General features: G+C 36.8%; 1 protein-coding gene across 2 annotated transcripts in view; it reads left to right on the top strand.

The window, feature by feature from the left end:
• The first annotated feature begins 1,206 nt into the window (after window positions 1-1,206).
• The window catches only part of luzp2 (leucine zipper protein 2), a 260,222-nt gene continuing 249,258 nt past the window's right edge, over window positions 1,207-12,170 (top strand). The window contains exon 1 of one of the 2 annotated variants that reach the window (XM_024295794.2): window positions 1,207-1,739. In XM_024295794.2, coding sequence (XP_024151562.1) covers window positions 1,642-1,739 — 98 coding nt within the window. In that variant the 5' untranslated portion in view covers window positions 1,207-1,641. The remainder of the gene's footprint in view (window positions 1,740-12,170) is intronic. The other variant, XM_024295793.2, reaches the window with a different exon arrangement.

Genomic DNA, 12,170 nt, shown 5'->3' with positions numbered 1-12,170 from the left:
CGAGGAAGGTAGAAAAGCGCTTTACAGGTATATACTATTCAAACCTGGTATTTTGGGGTCTTTAAGACTGTTTTGTTCCTTGTGGTTAAAAAAAAATGGGTGTCATATTAATTTGTTAAGATATTGTTTGCAGTGCTGTGAAAAAAAGGGTTATTAGATGCTTGGAGAACACAACAAACATCCTTCATTGTGATTCACCTTCAGCCAATTGTAATTGACTCTAATTGAAAGCTTGTGATTGGGCGTCTTTTTGCTTGTTTCACAAATAGGCAAAGACAGTGGAAAGCGCGACAGGAAGAATATTTACTTCTCTGTCAATTTTTTGCCTTTTTATAAACATAATCTGACTGTTAATGATAATGCTGTATCTTTCATAACTTGATGAATTTTTTATATCTATATTCTTAATGTTTACAACACTAATGGTCAGCTTTTGTTCGGCTTCAAAGTGTAAATATATTTTATTGATAAATTAATGTTGCTTTATAGCCAAGCAAAGGTAAAAATCAATGAATTAATACATATACTTCCATGGCATCAGAGTCAATGTCAAATACATAAAAAAGAACAAATATTCCTATTTTGTTTATAGGGATCCTTTTTAAACCCTTCAATGAAGTCTACAAAAAACAATGTTATTTTTACGAGATAAATGTTGAATGATGTGTTGAGATTTGGTGAGTTTTTGCACACGTTACTTCAACATGCAAAATGTCCATGATACACATCCCTATATATATATTATTTTATTATAAGTAGTATAAATTTGATTAACATTTTCATTTTTCTTAGCATTGTGTAACTATATTGCAAAGTTTTTATGAACAAAATTAATATTTTTCAATATAGTAATACAGCAGGTAGTCATTCATAAAACTAGACTAACAATAGATGAGTTATTCTCACCATAAAGTTTAGAAAACTAGCTAAACTTTCCCCGCCAAAAGTGTTTTTGAGATTTCACGGAGGCAGCCATGTTGAAAAGTCCCTCTAGTGCCTCTAGTGGAGTAGTAATGAACTACAAGTTAGAAAGCGTGGACTAAGTTAAGTGAAAATTGAGTTTTTAAGTAAAGTTTTGATTATGCTAATGAGATAGGTGTCACAGAAAGACGTTTATCAAATATTTGAGGGATGTTTGCCACTGGATTTGAACAGTTTTTTGTTTATTTGAGTTATAAACTGTCTGAGCCATCACCTGAGCTGTCTCCTGAAGGTGTTTCACTCTTCTGGCTAATTATTTCCCGCTCTATCTCCCTGCATTAGGACGGAGGAAGCGCAGTGAAATGAATGAAGAGGTGTTTTTGCTTGAGGCGGTACCAAATAATAGCAAAAAACGATGAAGAAAAAAAAAAGCAAAAGCTCTCACCAATAGCTGGAGCAGCGTGGGCGCTGACATCATATCACTCCTACATCTCTGTCTCTTGATTTCAGCCCCGCCCGCTCTTTTCCATTACCAAGTCAGTCCGTGTCCCTGTGTTATTTAAAGCCAGAGATCCTCCCTCTCGCCGAGCCACTGTGTTGCATCTGTCTGCGCGCGCGGCTCGTGTGTCTGGGTGTGTGCGCGCGCAGAGAGTGCGCTAAAAAACCCGGGCATCCAGCTGGAGAGCGACAGAGCCGGGGACACGGAAAGGCGCGAGGCATATGAGAAGGAAGAGGAAGCGGGACTGGGAGACAGCTATGAAATTCATCCAAGCTATTGGCTTACTGCTTCTGTGTCCAGCTTTCAGCCTCAACACCAGGTAAAACTCCACATTTTTTTCTTTCCTTCTTCTTTTCTGTTTCACCCTCACAGTCGGGAATCTGGGAGTCTTGGAGGTTTTCCCGATCCGGCCAAAGATAGGGAATCCTTGATCCCTGAAAGCACTTTGAGCATCCAAGACTTCAGAGGAGGAAGGAAGAGCTAATCTGTTCAACTAGACTATTATCTTTCCGACCTGCACACAGTCATCCTTTTGTGGTGGAAACACGCTGTCAGCGCCTCTTCTGCTTCTCAGCACTTTTGCGGTCTGTCACTAGAGCAAGTTGGAATGATGGGAAAGTGTGGGGAAGGACGAGGGTCCTTACGTGGTTTGGAATAGCAGGTAGTGTGTGTGAGTCCCTGCGCTCGTCCGCAAACTGCATCCCTGACTGTGTGAGTGATGGAAGGGAGGCTGGAAGGAGAAGTTGCATCGATTAATCAAACAACTGATCACATCAGTATCGGATTCTATAACCGTCCAGGATCGTCTTTGACTATTCTGTCAAGGCACAGCGCATCATCAAACTTGCCTTTTCTCCTACCTCAAACAAAAAAGTGGTGGTAAAATCCAATGGAGGGTTTCTTTTTTATCAAATGAATAAATATTCAGTGATAGTAGGGTGCTAAACACAAAAATATCCATTCTGCCTGTGGACTTTTGAATAGATTATTGGAAAGAATAACACTTTTGTCTAGGATTCCACAAAATAAGTTAAATTCTGACGCCTGATACCAGTAGGGGTGAAAGGAATCATTGTAACAACGATCCGATTCTAACCATAATTTGTTATGTAATTCATCGTTGAAATTGGTTCATTTTGAACAATCCAATTCATTAATCGAACAACTGATCACATCAGTATCGATTCCTATAACCGTCCAGGATCGTCTTTGACTTTTCTGTCAAGGCACATGCGCATCATCAAACTTGTCTTTTGTCCTCATTATCTCAAACAAAAAAGTCATCTTTTTCTTTTTGGTGGTAAAATCCAATGGTGGTTAAATACATGAAATTAATATTCGGGGTGTTAGACACAAATTTATCCATTCTGCCTTTGGACTTTTGAATAGATTGGGAAGAAAATAACAATTGTCTAGGGTTATAAGTTAAATTCTGACGCCTGATGCCAGTAGGGGTGTAAGGAATCATTTTAACATCGATCTGATTCATACCATAATTTGTGATATGATTCACAGTCAATGATGGTTCATTTTGAATGATCAAATTCATTAATCTGATCGCATCAGTATCTGTTTCTCTGGCTGTTCCATAGCCGTTCAGGATCATCTTTGACTTTTCTGTCAAGGCACACGCGCATCATCAAACTTGCCTTTTCTCTTCACTGCCTCAAACAAAAAGTCATCTTTTGCTTTTGGGTTATAATTAAAAGGTTTTCTTTTTCAACCCGATCCCTGATTGAGATGTAACATCCTATTTTGATCAAAACGGAAACTATGTGATTGGGCTCAATTTCCAATCACAATCAGATCGTAACATTCCCCATTTATATTACAATGATGATACAACTTCCGATACATGAACTATTGGTCATTCGATTGGTCAACGGCGTGACGAGGTCCATTCGATTGGTCAAATTCAGAATTGGGTTTATTGTATTCATTAAATACTTCAAGTTGCCAGGAGATTGTTTCAGTCTGTGTGTAACATCTAAAGTAACAATTAATCACAGTTTATGGTCTTTTGCGATACTGTTATCGCACAGGCTGATATCGTGTTGACGATAAATTTTAGAGTTGACATCTTAAGTGGGGTTATTTCGTAGACTGTAAATAAACACTTAAAAACATGTTAGAACAGATTAAAAAAAAAAAAAAAAAACTTGGCATTCGTAGAACAAGCCGTGGACTTATATTTTTTCCAGCTGCATGTTAAATAATGCACGCCATCATCACACTTCCAAGCAGTAGTTGGGCATCACGGTTAAAATTTGGTGGGTCAGCATGGACTGCATGTTATCTCCTGAGGAGGAAAGTCTCGAGAAGTAATTACAGACCACACAGATGTAATCAACTATTTATTACTGGGTTTGTTTGAACTCCTCATAAAAATTGCGCTCAGAAGGCAGCGTGCTGTTAAAGGCAAAGGGATTTCCAGGCAAAGGTGATCCTTCAACTGTGACACTCTCAACCTTTAGTTATTTTCCAAACTGGGAAAGCACAAGCGAGCTGGTGCCAGTTCCTAAAGAGATTTGCACAACCACGAGCTTGTATTGCTGAATTTGGAAGCACAGAATGTTGAAGACATTTTAAGTTGTTTTCGCACCTACTCCTTTTTTTTTTAACCAAGATTCTGGCTTTTTATTTGTGCCTGAGTTTTCTTTTTTGGCCTTTCCTTAGGAATGGAAGTGATTTATTTTACATGTCTGTTAGTGACTATTGGGATTAAAAGGTCAAATTTTAATGTCTAAACAAATGTTTGCCTCTCATAGAATATGCCTCATTCATATGTATCCCACAACTGACTTTGATTCTCTTCTATTAGGCAACTGTCAGTTGCAGTCACATCTTCCTTAACCCTTAGTAGTCCTTTGCAATAAAGAAAGCCTTTTTGAGCCTTTCCCCCAACAAATTCCTCTATTAATGCTGTAAAGCACTCACACTATAGTATATAGGTATATATATACATAGTATATGGCCAAGATTAACTATTAACTATTGTTTTTCAAGAAACAGATCCTAGTGGTTAGTATAATGCCAAGATAACCTTACTAGCAAAATCTTATTTAGGAAATCATTTGGAACATTTTGAGAAAATTAATCTTAGAAATAATATTCATATTCGTCTAAATTAGCTTGATATTTGTGGTTCCCATGAGGCTAGATATTTTTACTTATTTTGAAAAGTCTTGCCAATAATGATAATTTTTGTTATTTTAAGCAATATGTACCTTATTTTTGTACATTTTTTTTGTTTTTTTAAGCCGACTTTTTGCAGTGACAACGATTCTCCTGCTCTTGTCCGTACGTTTTTCGCCACGTAAAAACTCAATTACACTTTCAGCGATTTCAGCAATCTCGGTATCGAAACGTTCAGCTCGCCCAGAACATTACTACTTGTACGTTTGGTATTTATAAACTTGATAGTTTTTGAAATATTGAGCTAAATATGCCCAATAGGAAATGAATGAAAAATTGTTCAAATCCTTCAAAAACTTTGAAACTTGTGAACTCCTGTGTACTTTCAGCTAGAGACACCTTTCAAACTTTAAAATGTTCAGAAACTGCTGAGTTTTTTAGGGTTAATTTGGAGTTTAGCTAATATTTTAGCATTATGCTAGCTGTTTTGCCAAAATTGGACTTTTCTGCAGTTTTTTGGTTGATTTGGCATTATGATGGTACTTTGGCAAACTTTTAGATTCAGTGTTTTCAGCTATCAGCTCTGACATCTTCAACTGCCACATTCAGGTTATTGCATTATTGCAGGTAATGCTGTATAAGCTTAGTTTATATTTAAACCTGCTTTATTGTAGCAATGCTTGAAACCTAGAATTTTTTGTACAACCCAGTTTATTTTATTTTATTTTATTTTTTTTACAGATAGGTTTAATTTCTTTTACACAATTTCACAGTGAACCCAAAACAGTCCAACAGTCCAGAACTCTACTTAGAGTGGTAAATGTAATTGGGTTTTTTTGCTGCAAAGACTGAGATCAAACAGTTTGTATGCTTTATACCGAAAGATCATACATGTAGAGACAAAATAAAAAATGCATGCACCTACAAACAAAGCAAAGAAAAGGTCAAAACATTGTCAAAGATGTCTTCATCAGGCGAAGCTCCATTGAACTACATGCACATTTCCAAAGATTTTTTCCAAAGTATGCAATTATGTGTCATAACTCCTGTGATGTTTGTTTTAAATTAAAAATATCAAAGATAAAATGTTTTGAAACTTTAATGGTAAATTTGAATGAAAACACTGCTAATGGAGGTTTCATTCAGAGCTGATGTGATTGGCAAACTCACCGCTGAGTTCAAGGACCACCGAGGGTTAAGTGTGTTTGTAAAAGCTACAGATTTGAACGAATTAGCAGTAAAATTAAAATTAAAACAATTTCGCTAGATATATCAGTCTAAACTTCGATATTTTAAATAAATATTACATTGTAGACGTACTCCTTTTAATGTTCTCAAAACGTTTTCAGCATTAAGTCCTGCTGAAAGAAAAAAAACTGTTAATATTGATGTTTTCTCTTTTAAAATTATTTTACTTTTTAAACTTGCTGTACACCCAAATTGACCATTCTTAAAAAAAAAAATTTATTTCACTTTACATAGATTCGACAAAGATCTTTTAAAATTAATTAATTTTATAAAATTGCTCTTCAATTAGAAGTTTGATCAAATTCATGATTTTTTTAAAAGCAAAAACTTGCTTTGGTTTTTCATTACATTTTTTTACTTAAAAAAATAAATTAGTATAAATATTAAAAATATAAATTATTCATTGAAATTACATTGAAATGGAAACTACACTTGTACATTGAAAAACAAAAATTAATCACGTTTTTTGAAAGTGACCAATTGATCAAAATTGATCAAAATTTTTTTTGTTGTTTTACCATTATGAATAATGTTTTTGCATTTCGATTGTGATCTGACTGGCATCCTTAATCTTTCAAGGGCTGACAATTTTCTGTACTATGCAAGGTCACAGGCCCCCAATGTGCTCATCATTTATGGCAGCCTTATTTTATGTTATAGCAGTGTCTCTAAGGAAAATGAGCCACATCTGCCACCATTTATATTCTAAATATTTAATATGTATGTGTTTTTGACTCCTCTTAAATTATGTCATCTGTAGTTTTTAAATTAATTAGTCGCATGATCAATTACAACCTTAATGGTGTAAACTGGTCATTTGACCTTCAGATACGGATGTCATTTTTAATGGAATTATTTTTATAAACATTTTTTTTCCTTCTAAAATTGTGTTTTGGCAGCTTCTGCAATACGGGCTTGAAAAAAGAAGTACATGCCTTGAATAAATTGAGTTGGTCACTTGGGCCATAAACAGCATTAGAGGCATGTGGCCATGTGTCATTGTAAAAATCAATTGATACTTAGGCAGAACACAAGGCTGCATTGACATTAGCTGCATGAGATATGACTGTGCACCTCTAGCTCCGGGTTAGGCGGCTCTGATGGGTTCGCCTTGTGTTTCTCCCAACATCCAGATTAAAATGATCCACCTTTATGCATCTTCAAAGCTGTGTTTTCCACCATTTCTTGGAAGATTTCACGTTGTCCTTTTAGTGTCTTTGATGTCTGTTACCTTAGAAGACCCTTCTTAGGAGCTGATATCAGCTGGGACTCCCCACAACATCAAATTTTAATGAGTAATTTGGACTGCAATTCTTGGAGATTTGCATAAAGTGGTATCAGTGGTAGCAATAAAGGCTCTCAACAATGAAATCTAAAGCATAACTCAACATACCGTAAACATGTAATAGAGTATTAGGGCCTCAAAAAAAAAAAAAAAAAAAAAAAGATGTACTGATTTTAGCACTTTAGAGCTCCCTGGAGTTTACAGCGCACCATCAATGCCATGGGCTATTGTCAAACTTAGGTCATATAATTAACTCTTATGCTATCCTAGGCATGTTTACATTAACCCTTTAAAGCTAGACAAAAGAGTCAGAGATCTCTGGTAGTTCATCAAAAAAAACAATGTTTTTACTTATAATTCTACAGGTTCATTTTTGTCAAATTTTGACTTTTTCTCATAATGTTACAACTTTTATGTCCATGCATTTTGACCGTCTTCTCTTGTGTTTGTTTTTATGGTGGCCCTAATTCAAGTACATAACCCTTTTTTTGTTTTTCGGCCTCTCTAAGTTAGAATATGTGCTGTTCTAGGAGCAGTTTAGTTCTGCAGAGTTGTGACATCAAAGGCTCAGATCAGAGTCGAATATTCCGTCCTCCCACCCAACTTTACATCATGCTACCTTTGCTGCAGCTTCAAACTGGGTAGTACAAAGCTGTATTTGCACCTTTGGCTTACGTCGACTTGAAGAAGAAGTATAATAGGTCTTCAGATCTTCTGTCTTAAGATGTTCTCGCATTGTAAACGAAATGGATTTTCTTGATTAATTATGTCAGACTTTGCTTTTAAGTTAGAGCTTATTGTTTGGAGACGCTCATCACATGCAGTAACACTTTGATGCATGTCTTCATGGCAACAGTTTTACAAGGTCAAGGCTGCAATTCTTTGTACCGAAGTGTCTTTATTTAAAAAAATACAAAAACTTTACAGAAGATTCATTCTTTACTTGTTCCCAGTGTCACACATTTAACAAATCTTAAGATGATTTTATAATTAATAAATATTTTCTCAGATATTGATGATAAAGTCAATTCATGGAAGGAAAAAAAAAGTATTTTTCTTGTGGTCTTTTCCCCCCAAATTAATGAAATAAAAAGAAAGTAAAGCAGCAAGCACTAACAACCAATCTAATGTAGGAAATGGAAATGTTCCCTATACCTTTCTTGAAATAATGTTGGCATTTTATTAATTTAGATTACCAATAACCATCAACAAAAATCTTAACTTTTGGCATCCTAATATTTTTTTATTAAGTAGTCATCTCTGAGATATTGTAAACTATACACATAGCTTCTCACCATTTTCCTGACCATCTATTTAGCATACCACATAGCCATGGCGTTCCCCAGTAACCACCTTGTAACATGCCTCTGATGCACCAAAGTAGCAAGAAAAGGTGTTGAACCTGGCCGTCATACAGACGTTCAAAATTGTTTAGCGAAAAAAAAAAAAAAAAAATGAATTAATGAACAATCTTGGCAAACCGCAATACCTCAATTTTTCTTTCTGTCTTTTGACCCGCCCCTGTAACTGCTGGCCAATAGCTGAAGAGATATTTAGTCACATGGCTTTGTTTACAAGTTTTGGTCCAGAACAGAAATCTCCGGTAGACTCCAGTATGAATACAGACCAAACGTAAGGTTTAGGACTCTTTACGGAAGTAATTAAGGGGACCTGGTCCAGAACAAATCATTTTTCCAGTATGAATACACCCTCTGAGTATTTCTTTATTCAGGAACAAATAAAAAAAGCCTGAAAAAAAGCACATTTGTTATATTGAAAATATATAAGGTGGGCTATAAGCTCCCTGTTCCGCTCCATTCAGATCCACTTATGAAGGACTACATCCATTAACTTCTTTGTTTTCCTCGTCCGAGCTGGTGTCTGGCCCAAAAGACGGCTGGATTGCTCCAGTATTTCTCACCATTTTTGTTGCACCGCTAATGTTAGCTTAGGATTTTGAGGGGCCGTAAGCAGAAAACCATGTAAACATATGGATTATGGAAAAGGGGCGGGGTTACACTGCACATAAGTACAGCCCAAATTTCCAATGAAGTGCTGCCAGTCTGCAAAAAACTATTTCCTAGAAAATGACAGATTTTTTTTTTGTTTTTCTTTTCTATTTTGGCTAAAAACGGCATCATAGCTGAAAGACCAGTAGATCAAAAGATGGTCGGAGTGGGACTTTAAAGAAACAGCTAGAAAGAATGGATGGGGGCTTTTTGATGTAACTTAGAATTTGTTGCATACATTTACTGCCATGGCATATGGGCTTTTTTCTTTCATTTCAGGGAAATACTGGGTTTTAGGTTAGAGTTTGCAGTTTGTAGTGTCTCATTGTAGAGAGAATTACAACTTCTATATAAACAGGTGCTTTGTAAATTGGGTGGTCAGTTGTGCTTTCTCGTCTTATGCTCAATGCAACACATCAGATACATTATTTAAACAATATTTCTTACTTTAACACTTCACATTACTATTAAATAACATCTGTGCTCTGAGAGATGTCTATCAGGCCTGCCGATGTAAAGTTGGTTGGCTTTTATTTTTCAATTTGTTTTTCCTGGTAAAGTCCCTGGCACAAGTCAGATGTTGAAAGATAATTAAGATTCAGAGGACATGGTAATGGTAACACCATGGCAACCACACAGACCTAGTGACAGTAATGAAGTAGGCCACAATAAACAGAACCTTGGGTGGCTCCCACAAATGAGAAAGTAATTAAAAGGACCAAGACCAGTGCATGCAGAGGAGGACCCTGTGTTTTATATTCAAGGTCATACTGCATGTGCTGTATTCTGAAGACATTAGGAGAGACGCTTTAAAAAAAAAAGCACTTTCTAAACAGCCTGTTTTAGACTATGTACTTGGATTGTAAATTTTGTAAATTGGGCTATAATGAAAAATTGACAGTTTTTCAATCTGCTCTGCCTTAAACCATTACATGCTTTTTTACATAGCAGTTTGTCCATTAAAACTTAGTTTTACATTAACGTTTTAGGTCAGACCTGGGTTCTCTTATTAGCACATCTGTTCCTTCTCACCTTAGTCTATGTTAGGGCTGCGTGATATCAGCAAAGCTTGCAATGAGTGATACTAGTGATCAGACTGAAATAAATGACTTGCGATGCATGAACACAGGGCTGGCCCTGGGCATAGGTGACCGCCTAGGGCACCATCTGCTGGAATTAGGGGTTTAGTATAACAAACCACTCATTTTGTGCAAAACGGCTAAAAAAGGTAATAATTAAAACCATGAATAAAATAACTCAAAAGTTTAACATAATCAATCACTTTCTTGCCTGACTTAGCCCCCGTTGAAGCTAGGTGATGGTGGTGTGTGTGCGCGTCTGAAGTTATGTGTTAGTGCTTCTTTAAAACTTTAACAATGAAAAAGCAGCAAGACAGGCCCTCAGGGACAGCTTTAAGAAGTCACGTTTCACCTAAGGCGTCATGCAGCCCACGGCCAGCCCTGCATGAACGAATAGTTAAACAAAAAGCAACAACTAATACATCATTTCCATATCATCGCAACAGCTTTTTTTAATGATGTATTCTTCTAATACTAGCCCCGGCTTTTATTCCAGCCATAAACTGGCATTTATTCCATCACAGACAGTATGGTGATGGCTGTTGGGTTCATTTTATGGGGAAATTCGGTCAAAAAATGCTAACAACACCAAATAAACATATCAGGATTTATTAAAATAATTGTATTACATTGTATTATGTTATGACTAGCACCGGCTGTGAACGTTTCTTTTCTCTTTGAAGCATCATTAATCTCTGTATCGTATCCGAATCATTTTCCTGGAGACGTGCATCTTTCCATCTTTACTCAATAATCCATGTTCAAACCAGTTCTTCTAATTCGTCGCTGGCTTCCTTTGCACCTCCTGCAGGAAATTGTTCGCTTGCTCCTTTTTCTCTCTTCTCAATTTAATCCATCTCCTTGTGCCATTCTCTGATACAGAATCAACCCAAGAAATGTGGTGCGGATTCCTCACCAGACTGTTCTTTGGCGTGTGCCACTGCACATAGTTTAAATGCTAAATTGAATGAGCCTTTCTTGTCCATCGCTGCACAACACAGAGATCATAGACAGACGTCGACTGTACAACTGTGCACGAGCTATGAGAGGGGGTTAGGGAAGGGTTGCTGGTGGAGCGGAAGGGTGGTAAAGGAGCCTGGCCACTATTAGAGACTGGCGAGTAAAGCAACAAACACCTGTTGGACCTGCCGTCTATTAGAGACCAGCCACTATTGGAAGATATGCAGTAAGTCATCATAAATTATACTGCAAGATATCTCTAAATGGGAGATAAGTAAGACACCAAAAAAACATTTCTTACCTCTCTGGTTGTACTGATAAAAACTATGCATTCTTCGTGAGTGAATGTTTTTCTATGGCAAGTACTTGCTAAGGAAAATTAACATATTTACTTTGCACAGTTTTAAACATCCACTTCGACATGTTACTGTTTCCTGTTGTACTGAAAAGTCTCTCTGAAGGTGAACTACTAGTAGGTATGCAGAGAAACTTCCTTGAAACCTTGCTTATGTGTGGGAATTTTATTTAATGGAGTTTCCACCGTGCCAACAGACCTCCTCGACCGTCTATGACCATGGACAGTAAGTAGCTGTATACACAACGAGCAATTGACCCACATTCAAGAACGCACTAAACGAACATCCGTTTTGGCCATGGTTTTCATACTGGACAAGTGGGGAGGGGCTTCTTCTTCTTTTTCTTTACTCTACGGCAGGGATAGGCAACTCCATTCCTGCATGTTTTCTAGCATACCCTGCTCTTCCATGTTCTAATTGGCTGAAGACACCTGAATCAGGTAATAAGTCATGAGTTGGTCTTGGATATCTGGAAATAATGCAGATACTGCAACCCTCAAGGTCTGAAGTTGACTATTCCTGCTCTATGGTTTACTAGCGCATGTTCACCACCTACAGTTGGAAGAGGCTTGGTGAGAAATATTGAAGTGGTGTAAATCTTTGGCTACAAAACGGAAAAAGTTGCTAGTGTTCTTGCAATGGCAGATAGGAATTACCGTCTTGTCAGGAGAGTGGCCT

The sequence above is a fragment of the Oryzias melastigma genome, linkage group LG3 (genome assembly GCF_002922805.2).
Source record: "Oryzias melastigma strain HK-1 linkage group LG3, ASM292280v2, whole genome shotgun sequence".
In the NCBI taxonomy this organism is placed as follows: Eukaryota; Metazoa; Chordata; class Actinopteri; order Beloniformes; family Adrianichthyidae; genus Oryzias; species Oryzias melastigma.
This window is presented reverse-complemented; position numbering and strand designations above follow the sequence as displayed.